A 21,424-nucleotide genomic window follows, 5' to 3' on the forward strand; every position below is an offset into this window, starting at 1 on the left:
GTGCAGGAATAGGCCCTGAGCAAGGGAGGGCAGTTAGGGTGAAGGTTAAGATTCTTCTTTAACTGCAGACAACGTTTGGTGTGCGCAGACACGGAGCTATCTTTCCTGTCAGGTAGAGAGCCCAGGGAAGACACTTCTGAGGCAAAGCAGAAAAAGATCTTGAAGGAGGGGAAGTTTATTGTTTTTTGAGGGACATGGTCTTCCTAGTATCCCAAACCATTAGGGAAGATGAGTAGCCCTTTCCACATGCTGAGATGAGACAGGCTGTCAATACCAGGCAGGTTGGGAAAACGGGGCAGTCTGTGTGAGGTCAGCGATCCCAGTTATGAAACGAGATGGTGCTGAGCAGGACAGCACGGCCAGGAGAGCTGATGAGGTCATCAGGGTCACAAAGAGGTGAGTGACCTGAAACCACGTAGCAGGAGGACTTGAGGATTCATGGTGGGCCAGGGGCAGGTGGCTGGAGAGAAGATGCACTTTTGGGAGCGTGTCTTCAGAGGACTCACAAAGAAAGCAACATAATCACCCCAGACCCCCTGAAGCAGCAGTAGACTGGGCAGCGGCAAAGGACTTTTGCTCAAGAGTGGCAGATCCTTACACCACAATAACAGGATCTTAGACAACTCAGGGAGCCCCCACACTGAAGTGTTAAGGACCAGCCTGACACACTGGTAGTGGTGCCAACCTGGGTTGTGGAAAAAGAAGACGGAAGAAGCAGGGCTTTGCCTCTACACCTGGTAGTAAGATAAAGGGAATGCACTTATATAGAGTTGGAAAAGGGAAGAAAATTGTATTCACCTGAATTCCCCTGGAAAGGGGAAGTTGTCTTTGCTGGGAACAATATTTTGATAAGTGCTTAAGCCTGAAGCTGAGATCCCAGGGGAGGCCTGGGTGTGGGTGGAACAGCTGTGCATATGACAGGATGGAGTTTTTGAATTCTGCATGTTATATGAAAAGAGGGGTAGAAAAGAGGCTGCTGTTTGGTGCTGTTCACTATGGACCCCTTTCCACATCAGCCCTTTAAATTTTCCAAAAGTTACTCACACCATGAAATGCCTGTGGTCAGATGGAGTATATACTCTTGATATTTATGTGCACATATTTGCATGTGTGGGAAGAACAAAGGGGTTGGGGGCCTCCTATTCAAACAGATGCCAAGTAGAGCCCAGGCACCAGCAGGGATGCAGAGGGAGAAGAGAAGGAACTCAGGAGACACACCATCATAGGGTGCCTTGGGCAAGTTCAGCCAAATTTCAGTGGCGAAGGGCCCCATTTGACTTCTGGGTTACTTCATTCTGCCACCGAGTCATTTTGGTTGCTCTCAATTACTTGTGTGTGCTATATTCAAATCAATTCACAACAATAAGAATACATACACACACGCTCCTTGGAAATTCTCTAGAAACTCTATCCATGTACTAGGTGGGCTGTAATGCTAATGTCCAGCTGGGACTCTCAGGCCCACTTCAGAGTGGAAGCCTAGCCAAAGGCCAGTCTTCTTTGATGCTGCCATGCCACCTGGTCTTACCTAAGTCCCTGTCTGAAGGATGGTGGCAGTACCAGCATCTTCTAGCTCTTGGTTCTAGTTAGGTCTAGACTGGCAGGCATCCGTGCCCTCTCCCTGTCGAAACCTTTAAGTGGGGCAGCTGGCCCACCGGAGGCAGCTTGGATTGGTCCTCTAGAAAGGCTGCTTGAAAGAGCCTGGAGTCTTTAACTGTGACAGCTTCAAGCCAAGAGAGGCAATGGAGAATTGAACCTTCCTAATCAGAAAAGCTGATTGTTGGTCCACTGAGATTTCCCTCCATCACCTCAGCTCCTCTTCCCAGGGACAGTTCTTGGAGGCCTTAAGGAACTGGCAATGTCAAAGGCAGGCCTGAACCCATGTCTCAGGTTTATGATGCAATTCTTGGTCTCCCTCATCTATCCACCCTGCACCTGGCTCTCTTTGAAAACAACCCCCAGACCTAGGGCAAGATACGCCTCTTGAGAAATTCATTGGCAGCCCAAGAAACAAGAAGGGAAGACTTCTGTAGTGATCTTCTGAGATACAATGGGAAGTCCTTTGAAAAAACTAGACTGGTATTGGCGTGGGAACCCAAACTGATGGCTGATGAGGCAGGCAAGCATCACTCTGTCTGATGTGGCATAATAAAGGCGGTCATTATCGTTTGGAAAGAGACCTCTTGGGTTGCTGGACAGAGATAGTGTGTACTCTGGCCCCCACCCTTAGTGGGCAGGTCTCCCTGAATCCAGATTAACCACCCAAACTTGCACCTTACCGGGCCTTGAGAGACATCAAGCTTTTACAGTTGGAGGAATGTATATCCAATGCCAACAGCCGGGGAATATCCGGACACCCCCCTAGCTGTTCCCAGGACAGGCTGGTGGGTGTCTTCTTTTCTATTGGGTGACTAGAGGAGGCCACATCAGTCTTCCAAACAGCCTCCATCTGGTTCCCCTGTTGGCTGGGGGTGGAAGGATAGAGATGGAAAGTGTAAAAAGGAGACAAAGAATTAGACATGCAGAGAAAAAGAGATTGAAAAGCCAAAAGCTCTCCAGAGCCACAGGGCTCAAGACACTGTTTTCTTTCCTTCTCAAATAGTTCACTGCCCCCTTGTCACCTCTCTTCCTGTTAAGCCTAAGTCTCATTCCCCTGGGGCTCCTTTGGCTGAGGAGCCTCCCCCAGGCACATACTAGGGTGGGTGTGGATGTGGGTCTCTTTGGCTCCCTAGAGGCTCAGTGCCTCTTTATGAGCCCAGGGTCCCATGGCAGGAAGGATCAGGCTTGCTTATATGGACAAACCAATGGCAGGTGCTGGACCAATGTTCAGGTAGAAATGGCTCTAAGTTCTCAGCTGTGAGTCTTCAGAATCTTTCTGTTGCATAGTTTGAAACACATTTGGTTAGGCTGTCCCCTGAAGTGTGCGCGCGTGCACACACACACACAGCCCAAGCCAATGGCTAGAGCTGAGGAAGGGCAGCTGAGCCCTTCCTCATAGCTGAGCCTTGCCTGTTTGTGCCCTCCAGGAGCTGCCAGCCTCCCTGATCTGGCCACCCCTGCTCCCTGGCTCCTCATCCATCAGGTGACTGCACCCTCGGCTTCCCTGCACCTACCGGGCCATCCGCAGGGGCACACATTCCTGGGGCTTGGATACAAGATGCACTGGGCGCTGCTTGCAGAAGGGGCTGCTGGCGTGGACACGCCAGAGTAAGGATGGGGGAGGCTTGCTTTTCGTTGACTTTGGGGAGGTGACCACAGGAGTGTGCAGGTGAATGTTCCACTCCAGCTGGAGCTAGAGGAACCAGCAGAGAGGCATCAGGGAGACAGGAATTTATCCCCTCTCTAGGGCAGGAAAAGGCATTGCCTAACTCAGGGTTGAGTACAGAGGGTAAGATTCAGGGAATTCCTCCGATTAGAAGCCCCTGGGACCCCAGAGCATCAAATTTCCTAGAAATTCCTTGAATTCTTATTTGCTAGATCAGTTCCTGTTATCTCCTTTGCTGTGGAGAATCTGGACAATGGGTAAAACAGCAATGGGGAAAAATCCAAAAGAAGCCAGAGCAGCTGCAACCCCTGAGGCCCTCGCAGGGCTCTTGATGTGGGGCCAGGCTGTTCCTGGAATGCTCTGCTCTGGGCATCTTTTCTAGATTTTATTTATTTATTTTCAGAGAGCGGGAAAGGAGGGGGGAGAGGGAGAGAAACATCGATTTGTGAGAGAAGCATCACTCAGCTGCCTTTGGCACACCCCCAACTGGGGACCTGGCCCACAACCCAGGCATGTGCCCTGACTGGGAGTCGAACCTGTGACCTTTGAGGCTGGCACTCAATCTGCCCCTCTTGTCCCCAGTCACTCCACATTCATACTGGCTATGCTGACCCTGAACAAGGTCACCAGGAAGGAGGCCCACCTTGGGGAACATGGTCACCATACTGCTCAAGCACTCTCGGCGCTTCTCTTCCAGGTCCTTCTGCTTGTCCGTCCAGCCCTGCAGGCGGAGGTCCTGCAGGTGGTTGATGTTCCTCAGGGAGATGTAGAGACTCTGGGCCTTGTAGGTATCCCCAGTTTCTTGCATGGCTTGTATGTGGTTGATCACTTCTTGTCTGGAGAGAAAGAGAAATCATTTAGTGGGTGAACAGGCCTCCTTTCCCCACCAAGTCTGTTAACCAGGGATGACTCCACATTTGTAATTCCTGGGAGCAAGAAGAGAAGAGGAGGTTGTTGAGATCTGGGGAAGACAGGGAGCAGAGAAGTAGGAGGCGGGGTCAGGTGAGGAGCCTTGGGGTTGGGGTGGAAATTGGAAGAACCTAACACAAATGAGGGAGCATATTAGGTGGGTTATGGACTGGAGGGTAGGAAGACAGGAAATAAAGAAGCGAGCTTAGAGAAAAAATCCACTACAGGGAGAACCATGTGTAAGTACCCTATCTTCCACTCCTTCAGGGTTACCCAAGGCCTCAGGGGGACCTTTTTCAGGCCTGGGGTGATTCTCCCCATCCTCCTTGCCCCATGCTCCTCCTTTCCCCTTGGGTTTTGGCTGTGCCCACACACTGCAGTGGGTGTGGGTGGGTGCCAAGTGGATGCAGGGAGGACCTACCGGAGGCTCTGGAAGCACCTGTAGAGGATATACTTATGGCACAGGCTCTGCAGCCTGAGCACGGTCAGCTCCATGGTGGTGGTGGTGAGGTCCAGTGCTTTGCTGCGCAGGGAGTGGGGCAGCCCCCTCTCAGCATCCTCACTCAGGAGCTGCAAGTTCTTCCTCTGGGCCTCCACATCCATGTGGTATACCTTCCCCTTCAGAGTCACTGAGGATATATGCAAAGGAGGCTGAGTCACCTTTCGGATGGATGTGCCTGTGACAGGAACAGAGGCTGATTTCTTGGGCTTTGTGGGGACCTGGTGGGTCCGTGGTTTCTGGGTAAACTCAGTTGAACTTACGGTCCTCTGATTTCCTGGGATGGGCTGCTGGGTATTAGGGGACTTGGACAAGTGTGGCCTTCTGCTTTGGCAAGCAGATTGGGTCCGGCTTGAGGGACATGCCAGTGATGCCTTCTCCAAGTCCCTCCATCGACTGGTGGTCACGAAAATCCTCCCCTCATCTTGCCTTGGCTGCTCCAGCTCCCTGCATGGACCTCCTTCCTTCTTTTCTGGCTGGACCAATCTCTGCTGCTGCTCCTTTGCCGCCGCCTCCATCTCCCACTGCCGCAGCTTCTCCTGGTGCTCCTGCTCTAGCAGGGCCCACTTCTTCTGCCGCTGCAGCCACATCTCCTCCTCCTCCAGCCACTGCTGCCTCCGCCTCTCCCAGCTGAGTTCCTCTTCCCGGTGCTCTGCCCTGCTCTCCAAGGCCACTGCCCTGGAGCTCTCTGGAGACAGGTGCTCCCTACAATGAGACTCAATTTGGAGTCCTTCTTCCTCTTGGGCTGCTTCTTGGAAGAAGTCCTTCTGGTCTTTGACTTTGTGGCCTGGGCTCTCTGCCAGTGGTGTTTCCCATTTCTGAGGAAACTCGTGACCCACCGAGGATGGCAACACAAACTGAAGACTTTCAGGGTCCCTGCTGCTGTACACATCTGCGATCCTCGAGTGCACGGTCATGGTGGCAAGTGGCGGATATGTGAAAGACCTGGCACCACTGTCCCCAGCTGCAGCCATGGGACTTGGGGAAAGTGGTGAAAACAACTGCTCCTCCTCCTTGGGTTCCTGTTGGGTTTCCTCCATGACTGATTCCTTCTTTGGAATGGTCTCTTTCTCGGGAGGGCCCGGGGAGTCAATGAAGATCTTGGCTGGGTCTCCTGCTTGACCTCTAGCAGTCTGAGCCTTCTTCAGCTGGAACTCTAAGGCATGCTTTATCAGGAGAAGGTCATGGTACTTTCCCCCGAGAATTTCTATCTGCCTTAGTAGGGCATCCCTCTTACTCTCAAGGACTTGGAGGGAGTGCTGGAAGTATAGCCTCTGGCTGCTGAGTTCTTTGGTCATCTCTGTTTTCAGTTGCTTGTATTTGGTGTCCAGGCTCCTGTTCTCATTGTGCTGGAGGATCAAGGCCTTGTTGAGGTTCTCTACCACAGCAGACATGTATCGGATGGCCTTGACCTCCCCCTTGTTGAACACGGTGGAGTCCAGCAGTTCCTGCAGCATGGACCTCACCTCAGAAACCTTTGTGCAGGTAGTATTCATATCCTGGAGCATCTGCTCTGGGCTCAGTGGCTGAGGGCAGGATGTAGATTTTTGCAGGCTTTGTTCCTGCCAGCCTTGCCAGAAGGTGTGTTTGGACACTAGAAAAAGTAGAGAGAACAAGGGCAACAACCGGCCATGGGTTCCAAGGATTATACTGCTTCTCCAGATGCGGCTTCACTAAATTTCCATCCAACCCTCCTAGAGCTTGGCAAGAGTGGAGGCCAGGGGAAATGTCAGGAGAGATCTCTACCAGGCTCAGAGCTTGCCCAGGGCTTACCTGCAGGGCCCAGAGGGGCCTGAAACTATTCAATCCAGTACTCAATTCAGAGTACTCCTGATCCTCCCTATTTCCCCTGGAGTAAAGTCATTTTTCTAATCATGCTACTTCCCAGCCTGATGACCTGTGTTTCCCAACTATCTAAACTCTGGAAGCCTATCTGGCACTTAGACCCCAGATCACCTGGGAAACTTTATTTTCTGTTTTTGTTACCACTAGACTGTTTATAGAGAATTTATCACATGGTCCTATAACTGTTCACGTTTGTTTGTTTGTTTGTTTAATGACTAATGTCTTTTTCCATTTGAAGGGTTACAAACACCTTTGATACTTTGATGAAAGCAGGAAACCTTCTCTACCCCCAAAACATATATATAAACACAGATTGTGCACTCTGTGTTTAAACCCATTCATAGATGTCAGCTCCTCAGGGCTGGGTCATCACCAAAGTTGTATTCCCTTGGATCTACCATGTGTAGGGCTGCCACGTATGTGATTATCTTGGAGCATCTCTTCATTTGCTCATTTGATGAACATCACTGGAAAAAAAAGGTTGGCTCACTTTGGATGGGGGATAAAGGAAATATGAAACTCAAATGACACTGAAGTCAAGCAAGCATCAAGCTAATATTGTCAGAGAGGCCAAGTGGCCTAGTGGTTCAAAGCTTGGATTCTGGAATCAGATACCTTGAGCTTGAATCCCATCCTTACCCCTTGCTTTGGGCAAGTTTCCTAACTTCTCAGTGTCCCCATTTCTGAAAAATAGGTATAATCATAACATCTAATTCATAGTATTTACCTTAAAGCATCTTTAATGCCAAGCATAGTATCAGGTACCTAGTAAGTACTCAATAACTAATCCCTAAAAAGAAATGAATAAGATATAGCCTTTGCCCTCTGGGAGTCTGTAACCCAGCAAGAAAATAAGTACATAAATAACTATATTTGGAGAAATAATATGGCAAGAATTGTAGGAGACATTGTCTCCTTCTCATCCATCTTTTCCTGCTTCTTCCCTTCCCCCAACTATGGACCTTCTTGATGATAATGAACTTGACCATGAGAGTCAATGGTAAAATGCAAATGTTAGCTATTGTATACTGATCCCTGAGCATGTTCCTATGTCTGTACCAAGTGGAACCCCACAAGTGGGCAGTGTCTTCCTCATTTTGTATATGAGGAAAGCGAGATTCAGAAAAATGAAGTTACTTCCCAAAGTCACACATCCAGACTTTGGCACATGGGATTCAAACTTAGCTCTATCTGACTCTGAAGCCCATCCTTTTGAGTAACATTAAGAAGCTAGAAAACCTAAGTGTGGGGCCTGGTTTTACCACAAGCTTTCTTTGTGGTCCTTTTGTCTTCTTTGAGCTTCAATGTTCTCATCTATAAAATGTAGGAGTTAGATAATCTCAGGTCCCTTCTAGCGCTGACAGGACTCAAATTTTAAGGCTGAACCTTGTTTTTGACTGACCATTTATGGAGCAGCCATGACCGAGGTTTTGGAGCCTTTGGCCTGGTCTCATCAGACTTCTGGCTCCATGGCTGGGTTTGGAATAAGGAAAGGATGTACCTCAGGCTCTAGTGATAAACTCTACCATTTTGGGCCTTCTAGCCTTCTTCACCAGAAGATGCATAAGGGTCACAGCTTCAGGGAGCACTAATAGGACCTGTCTCCATATCACCCCTTCCTCCAGCCCTGAGGGACGGCTCAGAACTGCTCAGCTTGGGTTCAATGTCCCAACCCCTCACCACTGCCCATCCATCTCAGATAAAGCTTCTGTTTTATCTGAGTCAGAAAGACCTCCATGGACCCTGGTACGGGACTTCTCTCCTGAGATGTCATCCACTCGACCCAGCACCGCTCCCAGGTACTCATGGAACCTACTTTGTGCCCTTTTCTTTTGTCCTTCAATGAGAGTGGAGCAAAGGGAAATGAGAGACTCAATGCCTCCTTTGGTGGTGATAAGGGAGAGAGGTAGCACCTTCTCCATCACCTCAATCCATTCGTCCAGGCCTTCTTCTTCCTTCTCACTCTTCCTGTTCCTGATTTCATAGGTCAGACTGTCACCTAGAGAGGGAGCAGGAGGTTTAGGCTGAGGACAATCTGTCTTCTAGGGAGCCCCAAGCAGCTCTACTGTACAGGGGTGACAACAGCAGGCTTAGGCTTTGAGGTCAAATTGGTTTCACCTCTTTTTTTTTTCTAAATAATTTATTTATTTTATTTTTAGAGAGAGGAGAAAGGAGAAAGAGAGGGAGAGAAACATCACTGTGTGGTTGCCTCTCACTCGTACCCCCAACTGGGGACCTGACATGCAACCTAGTAATATGCCCTAACTGGGAATTGAACCAGCGACACTTGGCTCGCAGGCAGACACTCAATCCACTGAGCCATAGCAGCCAGGGCTGGTTTCACCTCTTACTAGCTGTGTGATGTTGGGCATGTCGCTTATTCCCCTGAGCTTCAGTATCCTTGCCTGTAAAAGGATTAGGTGGAGATTAAATGAGATAATACATGTAAAATAATCAACATGAGGCCTGTCATGCAGAAAATATATAATAGACACTAAACAGTACTGTGGTACAAAAGGCCAGGGATGTGTCTGCCTTATTACAAGTAGTCCCTCTCTATATCATGGTTCACTTACTGCAGCCTCACTGTATCATGGGATTTTTAAAAATATTATATTAGTTATCACGAATTTTTCGCTATATCGCGCAATTTTGTGGTACTGTATACGTATGTTGTTAAAGTTACATAGGTTTAAGAGTGTAGAATAGATGGAAGGTTCCTACTTCGCAGGGGGGTCTAGAACGTAATGCCCACGATAAGTGAGGGAACACTGTATTGCTGTATCCCCATATTGCTTAGTCCAGTATCTGGACAATTAAATAAATTAACTGGAGTTAACAGCCCTGCTTAGTTCTTGGGAACAGCTGAAGAACCACTGAGCTGAAAGCTCCTCGGGGGCAGGGCAGTGTATGTGTGGGAGCATATCCCTATACCACCTTCTTCCAATATTGCAGCATCTACCACACTTCACAGCAGACTCTCATGATGGGATAACTCTGAAAATGGTAGTAGCATCTGGCCCCAGGCAGCATGCAGCTGGTCCACACTAAAACGGCTATACTAGTTTCTTACAGCTGGCATTGGTGCTGTTTGACCCAGTGCCCATGCAGTGAAGATCATTTAGTACTGTGAATAAACACCCTTGGGTGCGACCAAAAAACTTAGAACTAATAAACAAATTCAGTAACGTTGCAGGATACAAAATCAACATACACATATCAGTTGCATTTCTATACGCTAACAATGAATTATCTGAAAAAGAAATTGTAAAAACTACCATTAACAATAGCATCAAAAACAATGAGTACTTAGGAATAAATTTAACCAGGGATGTGAAGGATCTCTGCACTTAAAACTATAAGACATTGGTGAAAAAAATTGAAGAAGACACATATAAATGAAAAGATACCTCATGTTCACAGATTAGAAAAATTAATATTGTTAAAATGCTCATGCTACCCAAAGCCATCTATAGATTCAATGCAATATGAATAGCACTTTTTGCAGAAATACAAAAAACAATTCTAGCCCTGGCTGGTGTGGCTCAGTGGACTGAGCACCAGCCTGTGAACCAAAAGGTCGCTGGTTTGATTTCCAGTCAGGGCACATGCCTGGGTTGTGGGCTAGGTCCCCACTTGGGGTCATGCAGGAGGCAACCAATCACATATCAGTGTTTCTCTCCCTCTCTTTCTCCTTCCCTTCCCCGCTCTCTCTAAAAAAATTAATAAAACTTTAAAAAAAAACAAAAGAAAAAATAATTTTAGAATTTACATAGAACCATAAAAGCCCCCAAATAGCCAAAGCAACCTTGAGAAAGAAAAATAAAACATTACACTACCTGATTGAAAACTGTATTACAAATCTATGGTAATCAAAACAGCATGGTGCTGGCATAAAACAGACATGTGGTTCAATGGAATAGAATCCAAAATCCAGAAATAAACCCATGCATATAGAGTTAACTAATATTTGACAATGGAGTCAAGAATACACATTGTCTCTTCAATAAGTGGTATTGGTAAACATAGACATTCATATGCAAAAGAATGAAATTAGATCCCTATCTTATACCAGTCACAAAAATTAACTTCAAATGGATTAAAGACTTAAATGTGAGATCTGAAATCATAAAACTAGAGGAAAACATAGGGAAAATACTTCTTGATATTGGTCTTGACAGTGATTTTTTTTTTTTTTTTTTTTTTTTGGATATGACACCAAAAGAAAGGCAACAAAAACAAAAATTAAAAAGTGGGACTACATCAAACCAAGAAGTTTCTGCAGCTCTGGCTGGTGTGGCTCAGTGGATTGAATGCCAGCCTGTGAACCAAAGGGTTGTCAGTTTGATTCCCACTCAGGGCACATGACTGGGTTGCGGTCCAGGTTCCCAGCTGGGGGCATGCGAGAGGCAACTGATGGATGTACCTCTCACACATCAATGTGTCTCTCCCTCTCTTTCTCCCTCCCTTCCCTTCAGTCTAAAAAATAATAATAAATAAAATACTACAGTGAATTTTTAAAAAAGATCATGAGGAAAGACAGTATTTGTCAATAGTAAAGTAATTGAAAAATGAAAAAAAACATTTTTTAAAAGGTAACTGTGAGATGATGGATGTTAAGTAACTTGTGATAATCATTTCATATCTATGTATATTATTGTACACTTTTAATTTACACAATGTTTTTTTTTGTCAATTAAATCACCATAAAGGATAAAAAATTAAAAATAAAATTAACAAAATAAAATAGCTAGGGTGGGTTTGAATTTAGTTTCCATCTTGTTAAAAAAGGAGACATCATAATGGACCCATGAGTTAGGCTTCATCACATATGGCAGCTAATGTTACATTTTTGACAGTTACATGCTTTCCACTCTGGGGAGTGAAGGTGATGTGTTGTGACATGAGTGGGAGAACGTTTCACGGGAGGGGCACTGTGATACATCTTTTGCTCCCTCTGCACCTGCCGCCCCACACTCCCCTCCCAGAGAATGCTGACCCAGGGTGGCGAAAGGCAGAACCTGAACAAGCTGGAAGGCACCTGCCCTCAGGACTGCACCCAGCCTACAAACTCACCCCAGTCACCCAGCCAGCACAGAATTTCGTGTAAGTGCTTCTCTTTAGTCTTAGCATCTTTGGAGAAGGAGGCAATTTTCTCCAACAAGATGAATCTGTTCTTGCCCTTTTGCTCCCTCTGGTGAGATTTTGCCTTTTCTTTTAAATCATATCCTAATTCTTCCTGGAAGCGGTTGATGACACAATTGACATTATCCAAGATGTCAGAGAGCTGGGAAGCAATATCCTATATGGAAGACAGAAGACTGTAGTGTTTAGAGGTGTGACTTCTGGAGCCAGATGTCAGGTTCTAGTAGTGTGATCTTAGACAAGTCATTTAAACTCTTGGGGCCTCTGTTTTCTTATTTATAAAGTGGGGATTATTATAGTACCTATGTCACATGGTTTTTGTAAATATTAAATGAATTAATATTTGCAAAGCACTTAGGGCAGTGTCTGGCACATAAAATAAGTAGCTCTTATTACTGTCATTTTGATTAGTAAGACCAGGTCAGGGCTCTGTCCAGGTTGCTCAGTTTGTTAGAGTGTTGTCCCTATATGTAAGGTTGTGGGTTCAATCCCCAGTTAGGGCACATACAAGAATCAACCAATGAATCCATAAATATATGGAACAAGAAATTGCTGTTTCTTTCTTTCTCTCAAATTAATACCTAAAAATATCTAAAAGAGAGAGAGAGAGAGAGACCAACCAAAGACCAGGTTAGGGAGAAAATACTAAAATTCCACAGCAAACGTTTCTTCAGAATTTCAGAGGGTGGGCGGGACAGGGGAGAGTAATGGGGGGAAAACAGGACAACTGTAATAGAACAATTAAAAAAAATAAAAATAATAAAGGAATTTCAGAATTTGCTTGGGATGTCTAGACATCTCTCCTCACAAGGATCCAGAGGCAAAAGACTAGAAAAATTAGGCTCCAAGAAATTCTCAGATGAGAAGCTCTAAAAAAAAAAAAAAAAATGCACTAGAGGCTCTCAAGCAGGATGATTCCAGTCGTTGGCCATTTCACTATGAGCTTCTAGGGCTCAGCTTAGGGGATTCTAACAGGTCACCAAGAACCAACCCCAATTATGAACTCTGGGCCCCTCTACTTGTCTTGTTAGGACCCACCCCTATGTGTCTCAGGGTCATCCTGGAGTTTCCATGGGCTGTTCCCTTCCTGGGTCCAGCCCTGCCTTGGGGGACAGGTCAAGTCTAGGAGGTTGATATTTTGCACTAATCTGTCTGCAAATCTAGCTTGCCAAGGATCCCAGGACCTCCGAGGGCCCAGACCTGAATCTTGCCCAAATCTGGGATCAGTTCCCAAGCACCACATTGGACCCCAGCAGAAGAGTTAGTTACTCCCTCATCTCCAGGGTTACCTCCTGAGCCCGAGTTAGCTGGGCAGCCTCAATCCTTGAGATGATGGCTTTCACTGATGCAGGGGTCACTAATTGTAGGGACTCATCTTTCTCCATTTTGAATCACTTCTTCAGTCACAAAGATGTCCTGTGTCTCTAGTACACAAGCCTGGACACGTGATGTTGGCTGTTTTGGAGTTCAGGGCTCTGGGGCAGCTCCTGAGTACCCTGTGCCTAGCCACAGCTCCTGGTAACTGCCAGACATCAGGTTCCAACCGACCTTCTTTTCTCCAGTGACATCATCAGTTTCATTGGAAGAATGACTCCCTGTCATCTATCTACTTAATTATCTAGCTGAATACCTAATATATATTACCTTGATATGTTACTTGAAAAAAATCATTAAATGTTTTGCTCCCAAACTAAGTGTTAATGGCTAAAAATAGAAAAAAGCAAATTAGAGAAAGTTGTTTTTCCCAAAGAGACCTTTTAAAAAATTACAGCTGATCAATAACTAATGGGAATGTGTTTGCATTTGCACCAGGGATCAGGGCTCAATCAGTACTTCTTTTACTGATGGTGATCATTGATGCAAGAGGCCTTTTGAAAATAAATGGTTAAAATGGACAATGATGTATGTCCAGGACCTAGAACTATGCCTAGCAGATAGTAGGCACTTAATAAACACTTGTTGAATGAATGAATACGTAAGTGCAAATACATACACATGCAAATTATTCTTCTATGCTGCTGAAAAGTATTCCCACTTAGCAAATAAGGTATTAAACTAGGTTCAGTTCTTAGAAGTGCCATAGCCACTTAATAACTGGTCATCTGACACCCACTATCTTTCACACACTATCATTCATTCATCTACTCAGTGAGATCTGTCTATGAGGTGCTCAAACCCTGATTTATGGATACCCCTCTATATATCTGACACTGGGTGGTCCTTTAATCCTTACAATTTCAGAGCATGTTGTAGTTATAAATGATTTATTCATCCTAACAAATGTGTGAGGCAGCTATAGCTCAGAGGAGTTAGGAGATTTACCAAAAGTTAGAGTCAGGACTTCAACCTGGTTTCCTAACTCCCAATCTAGGGTCCTTTCCTTTTTTCCTCTTTTTCTCTTCTCCACTTCCTACCTTTCTTCTTTCTTTTAAACCTAACATACTGATTCTTAGATTACATATAAATGATCTAAACATCCAATTAAAAGATAAAGATTGCAAGATTCAATTAAAACCCAAGATTCAGCTATGTGCTGTCTATAAGAAACACACATTAAATAAAAAGACATACATAGGTTAAAAGTAAAAGGATGGAAAGAGAGAAACCATGCTATTACTACAATAATCAAAAGAATGCTGGAGTGGCTATATTAATATCAGATTTTGAAACAAATATTAGCAAAGATCAAAAGGTAGGGACTTTCCATATCAATAAAGGTGTCAATTAATAAAAAGGACATATTCCTATATGTGTACGCACCTAATAACATAGCTTCAAAATACATGAAGCAAAAAACTTACAGAAGTGAAAGGAGAAATGGATAAATCTACAATTATACTTACAGATATTAATAGTTTTCTTATAGGAATTGGGTAGAAGTAGAAAAAGTAAGGATATAGAGATTTTGAAAAACACTACCAACCAACACAATGCAATTGACAGTTATAGAACACTTCACCCAACAACAGCAGGACACATGTTATTATTTCCAAACATACAGAACAATAATCTGGGCTATAAAACAAATATCAATAAACTTAAGAAGGTTAGAATCATAAAATATGTTCTCTCACAATGAAATTAAACTATAAATCAATAATTGAGACATATATAGAAAATACCCAAATATTTGTAAACTAAACATATGTTTATGTAACCATGAGTCAAAGAAGAAACAAGGAAGATTATGAAATAATTTGAACTGAGTGAAAATGAAAACAAAATTTGTGAGATGCTGCTAAAGCAGTGCTGAGAGAGAAACTAGAAAAGGAAGAACAGAGACGCTCAAAGTAAGCAGAAGGATATAAGGCTAAGAGTAGCCCTGGCTGAATAGCTCAGTTGGTTAGAGTGTCAACTCAATACACCAAGGTTGTGGGTTTGATCCCCAGTCAGGTAACATACAAGAATCAACCAATGAATGCACCAATAAGTGGAACAAGAAATTGATGTATTTTCCCCCCTCTCTCTACCTTCCTCTCTCTCTAAAAATCAATAAGTTAAAAAATTTTAAATTAAAATAATAAGGCAAAGAGTAGAAATCAATAAAATAGAAAGCAAAAAAAAAAATGGAGAAAGATCAATGCACTCAAAAATCGTTTCTTTGAAAAAATTAATAAAATTGATAAACTCTAGCCAGATTTTACCAGGAATAAAAAGGAGAAGACACAAATTATCAAAATCAGTGATGAAAGAAGGGACATAACTACAGGCCCTACAGTGGAAATAATAAGGGAGTATTATGAAAAGAACTTTGTCAATGAAGTTGGTAAACTGGATGAAATGAACAAATTCCTTGAAAGACACAACCTAGCAAAACTCCCTAAAGAAGAGTAAACCAGAAAAGCCCTGTATCTACTAAAGAAATTGGAATTGTAATTAAAAATTCTTCCCTCTAAGAAAACTCTAGCCCTAGATGGCTTAATTGGTGAATTTTGCCAAGCATTTAAGGAAAAAAATAATAAAATTCTATATAATCCCTTCTAGAAAATTAAATGATAGTGAACATTTCTCAAATCATTTTATAAAGTTAGCATTATCTTGCTACCCAAACCAGATAAAAATATCGTAAGAAAAAAACCCAATATCCCTCACAAAGATAAATATAAAAGGAAATGAAATGGAAGCCTCTGACTGGAAAAAAAAATTATTTGCAAAACATATGTTTGATAAAGGCCTTGTATCCAGAATATCTACAGAACCATTACAACTCAATAACAAGAAAAAAAAAAAATCCAGTTTTTAAAATGGGTAGATTTGAATTAACACATCACTAAAAGATACAAATGGTAAGTAAGCACATGAAAAGATTCTCAACATCATTAGTTGTTAGGGAAATGCAGGTTAAAACCATGAGATGCCAAGTATGAAAGAGTCAGACAATAAGAAGCGTGACAATACCAAGTGATGAGGAGGATGCTGGGAAAGTGAAACTCTTCTGTATTACTGGTGAGAATGTAAAATGGTACAGCCACTTCGGAAAACAGTTTGGCAGTTTTTTTTAAAGTTAAATATAAATTACCGTACAACCCAACAATCCCACTTGTAAGTCATGAAAACATGTCCATACAAAGAACTATATACGTTCATAAGCAGCTCTATTTGTTTGCAAACAACCTAAAAGTCCATCAACTGATAGATGGATAAAACAGACTGTAGTATGTGCATGCAATGAACTATACAACTTCACCTTAAAAAGGAATGTACTACCGATACATGCAACAACATGCATAATCTCAAAAGCATTGTGCTAAGTGAAAGAAGTCAGACACAAACTACAAACAGCATGATTCCACTTATCTGAAATTCTGGAAAGGCAAGACTGTGAGACAGAAAGCAGGTCAGTAAGCGCCAGGAGCCAGACGAGGAGGAAGAGATGGACCACAACAGAGCACAAAGGAAGTTTCTGAGTGAAGGGAATGTTTGTCATGATTATGGTTGTGGTTACATGACTGTATATATTTGTGAAAATTCACGGTATTGTACACTTAAAATTGGTGAATTTTATTATATGTAAATTACATCTCAATAAAGCTGATTTTTTTAAATGTAATGTTTTATAATGCCTAAGACTGGTGGGATTGTGGGCAGGTAGTGCAAGGGGCTGGAAGTTAGCTTGGATGGTACTGGAGGGTGTAAAGAAATGACCCTTCCTCTTTTCTCAGTGGCAAGTCTTCTTTCCTTTCATTCTCTTTTCCCTTGGGGCTAGGATGCTTCCTCTTTCAAGCTCCTTTCCCATGCAGCTCTGTGGCCAATAGCAACACCTTCACCACAATTCAAGGGCCAGGAGAGATCACGAGCCCAGGAGAGATGTTTGTGAACATTTTTTTTTTAATGCAGCCCTTTTGTAGAAAATTACCATCTAAAACAGTTAAAAGCAGAATCTTATTAGAATGCATTTATATAAGGTCAACTTCGTGATATCTCTGTTATAAAATCATTCAATGTCAACAGGCCTTTTTATAAAAAAGAAGATTTCATTTATTTTTAAAGAGAGGGGAAGGGAAGGAGAAAGAGAGAGACATCACTGTGTGAGAGATACTTCGATTCACTGCCTCTCACCCGCCCCCAACTAGGGACCTGGCCTACAACCCAGGGATGTACCCTAACTGGGAATCGAACCGGCAACCCTTTGGTTCTCAGGCTGGCACTCAATCCACTGACAGCCATACCAGCCAAGGCAACAAGCCTTTTTTGATGAACCTAAAACTTTGATATGTAGGACATATGTGTATATATTTTTAAACTATTATTTTAAAAAGTTAAAATATATTTAAAGTTTCTGGGTAAAAACTGTAGATTGGACACATGTATCTAATTTTGCTCCACTAAAAATACACTAAAACTAGAGCAAAGGGATTTTTTAAGGTATAGATCCACAAGGACAGGGAAATAGGACAGGAGACAAAAACCAAATAGTTTAAGAAGCTGGAAAGCATATGGATGAGTGGTTACTGACTTAGACTAGAGGAAGATGGATCTTAGGGCAGCAATGGAGCAACCATATGGCAAAATGGAATTGGTTGTGCCAGATGGCTTACCATCCCCGGAGAAGGAAGTTCTAAAGATGCTGACAACAGAGGTTCCCTGCAGTGAAGCTGTGACCAAAAGGTCGCATCATGTACGTGAACCCACAGAGCACAAACACTTCCAATAAGCTTTTAGGTAACCTACTGTTAAATGTGAACAGACAACCAAGGAGTATAAAGCCTCCAAGAAAAGAATCTAACACAAAAGAGACCAAAACAACAGAAAAATAAATTTAGAGGTCCTGGCCAGGTAGCTCAGTTGGTTAGAGCATTGACCCAATGCCCCAAGGTTGCAGGTTTGATCTCTGGTCAGGGCACATACAACAATTAACCAATGAATGCATAAATGAGTGGAACAACAAATTGATCTCTCTTTCTCTCTCTCTCTCTAAAATCAATAAATTTTTTTAAAATTTAGAGAAAAAGATTATGCAGAAAGAAGAAAACTGAAAACTATAATAGCTTCAGAGATAAGCTACTGCAACTCTGAAACCAAATGAGATGCTTATAAAAAAATATTCAGAGAATAAAAATAAGGTGAGAGTAATCAAAATCTTTAACATATTGAAAAACTCAAAAGATTTCTCAGTAGAAAAAAAATTTTCTCAGTAGAAGAATGGTGGAAGATAAAATTGAGGAAGTATCCAAGAAAAAAAGTAAAAAATGGAAAGTAAGAGAGAAAAATATGTAACTAAGAGGATCAGTCCAGCAGCTCCATCATCTGAATTATAGGAGTTCCAAAAAGAAAGAACAGAGAAAATGAAAGGGAAGAAATCAATGGGATGATTCAAGATTATTTCCCAGAAGTGAGGGGTATTGAGTGTCCAGCACAACAAACAGGCTCTCACCAAGACATATGACTACCACTTCAGAACACTGGAAACAAGAAGAGGTTCAGAGAAGGGGAGACAGTCACTTACAAAGGATAGAATTAAAATGCTTCAGACTTCTCAAGAGCAATGATGAAAGCTAGAAGGTAATGTTGCAATGCCTCCATAATTCCCAAGAAAGTCAATTCCCAGCTAAACAATCAGTTCAGTGCCAGAGTAGAATAATGACAATGTCAAATATGCAGTTCCCAAACAATATACCACCCCATCTCAAAAAGCTTCTGGAAGATGGTCTCCTCCAAAAAGAAGGAATAAATCAAGAAAGAGAAAGACATAGAATACGGCAAAAGATCCAACAAAGGAGAGAGGATGAGAAAATGCCCAAGAGGATGAGAGAGGAGATGCCAGGCTGCCGGATATTCAACAAGGATAGTGGGTAAATCCTCAGACTGGAGCAGGTCAGAGGCTCCAAGAGATGTCTTCAAGAAGGTGAAGTTAGTAGAATATGTGCTGTATCTAGATATTCTCAGAAGAGATTTACACAACTGAGAGAAGATTTTAAGGCAGATTTTGTAATAAATACATAGACAACTAAACAAATGAAAAAAGAAACGATAATTATTCATTCTAGGAAAAAATTACAAATTGTGCAGGAAAGGAAAAGTAATCAAAGTTTCCTCCATGGCTGAACTGTGAATGGCATGTGTGGTCACAATGTTGTAAGAACTGAAAATTGAACTAGCAAAAATTATCAAATTAAATTTGGCAGAAGGGAGATGGGAATTAGGTATAAGTGGTGGGGAGAGAGGAAGGGGAAAAAAATCCTCAAATTTGCCCCTATTATTTATGGGGGCTAGGGCAATACTACAATGGAAACTCACATACTAAACATTTTAATGTTATAAATTAAGCTAACAAATTGTTATATAAAATACCTTTTAAACTCCTCATTTACAAACACACCTTCATAAGGACCTGGAAAGCCATATTCTAAACTAGAGTTTATAGAATCCTCAGAGTTCTACACTAGAAAATAGCAGCTCCCAGTCCCTGTCTCTTTCATGACCTCCTTCCCTTCTGTTATTGCCTGTCTTGCATTGACAGAGCCTCAGACAGGGTCCTGTGGACACCCCAGCTTGTGCTCACACTTCTTGCTGCAAAGAGCTGTCCTTGGCTACCCTAGGGATGCCCATACCATAAGCAAGGTCTCCCTGGGGAGAAGAGATCCAAGGGAGAAGCTGGTATAGGCCCATGAAGCAAGCTGGTCAGGGAATTCCAGGGTCCCAGGTATTCAGAATATGGCACCTAATGGGGTAAGTGGTCTCTGGATGGGCACATCCCCTTGGAATCCTTACTCTGTGGGGAGGGACGCAGTTAGAGAGCCAGATGTGTGAAGGTGACTGCCAAAAAGAAACAGCTTAAAAGAGCTGAAAATGAAGGGAGGGCTCTGCTTTTAACAAATTTAACACAATTATTTGACTCTCTAAAACAGGTGTCTATGTATTCCAAGAAATACCTCATAGAAAAAAGAAAACATTTAAAAATAAAATCTCTTCCACTAGACTCTGTGCTCTTTCCAAGCAGAAACCTAGCTCCGAGTTCTTTGTATCTCCAGCACGTAGCACAGTGCCAAGCAGAGAGTATAGGTTCAGCTAAGTGTTGATGGGTAAAGAACAAAGGAAGCACCTTTACCCAGGCTTTGGAGGGACGATGTTTGATCACTTTCTGCACCTGTATGCCTGAAGCCCTGTCAGTTACTAGCCCTGGCACCTTCAGCATATTCATTAAATAGCTTTGGGTTATAATTCCCTTATCTGCATGACATAGTATTTATCTCACATCTTTAATTTCTATAGAAGATTGGGTCTCCCCCCGGCTAGTGTGGCTTAGTGGATTGAGTGCCAGCCTGCGAACCAAAAGGTCGTTGGTTTGATTCCCATGCCTGGGTTGTGAGCCAGGTCCCCAATATGGGGTGTGCAAGAGGCAACCACACATTGATGTTTCTCTCTTTCTCTCTCCCTTCCCCTCTCTCTAAAAATAAAGAAATAAAATATTTAAAAAAGATTGGGTCCCTGTTCCAAATCTCAAAAGAACTTGAGGGTCACATGAGAAGCATGTGTACACCCCATAACCGCAGAGATCTCAGGCAGGAAGGCAGGGGAAATCTGTTTGCTTTTTTTCCCAACTGCTATATGCCCAGTGTCTGGAACAGTTCCTGGCACATAACAGCTGTTCAATAGTTTTTGGATGAATTAATGAATTAAAAAGTACTAAAAATAGGAGGAGGACTTCCAGTCAAGATGGAGATGTAGGTAGATATGCTTCGCCTCCTTGAACAACCACAAGAAGAATTACAACTAACCTCAAAGCAAATAACACCCAGAACTGCCAGAAAATTTAACTGCATGGAAGTCCAACAACCAAGGATTTAAAGAAGCCACATACATCCAGATGGGTAAGAGGGGTGGAGATGTGGAGTCGGGGGGTGAGGAGGAAGAGGCAAGGAGACGTGGTGTGGCGTGGAGAGGCGGTGGCAGCATGTGTGGTCCCACATTCATGTGTGGTGGATAAAAATTGGGAGGGATATCTTGGGAGCCAGTGATCCCAGCCCCAGGCCAGATGGCAAAGCCCAGGGTTACAGTGCCGGAAGGACAAAGCCCCATAACTTCTAGCTGTAAAAACCAGTGAGGGTTGGGGTGGCAGAAGCAGCAGCCAGTTTCTCAGGAGTCTGTTTAAAGGGCTCACACAGACTTACAACATATGCAAACCTACTAACTCTGGGATTCACCACCAAGGCAACAGCTGCAAGGGCATCAGTCACTTACGGATAGTGGGTGAAGTGACTGGAAACAGGGTGAGTGCCAGGCAAACCTCCAGAAGCGAGGCAGCCCCTCTCCAAGCCCTC

The 21,424-nt window shown here is 43.3% G+C and overlaps 1 protein-coding gene across 1 annotated transcript; it reads right to left on the minus strand.

Annotated features, from left to right (window-relative positions):
• Window positions 1-2,254: 2,254 nt before the first annotated feature.
• Window positions 2,255-13,048, minus strand: FAM186B (family with sequence similarity 186 member B). Its single transcript, XM_090275544.1, is given in 7 exon segments — window positions 2,255-2,465; window positions 3,114-3,292; window positions 3,909-4,101; window positions 4,596-6,267; window positions 8,335-8,517; window positions 11,595-11,820; window positions 12,953-13,048. Coding segments are annotated over 7 exon segments (2,760 nt in total).
• Window positions 13,049-21,424: the final 8,376 nt, after the last annotated feature.

Source organism: Furipterus horrens, unplaced genomic scaffold (assembly GCF_987537825.1).
Source record: "Furipterus horrens unplaced genomic scaffold, mFurHor1.1.pri manual_scaffold_4, whole genome shotgun sequence".
NCBI classification, from domain to species: domain Eukaryota; kingdom Metazoa; phylum Chordata; class Mammalia; order Chiroptera; family Furipteridae; genus Furipterus; species Furipterus horrens.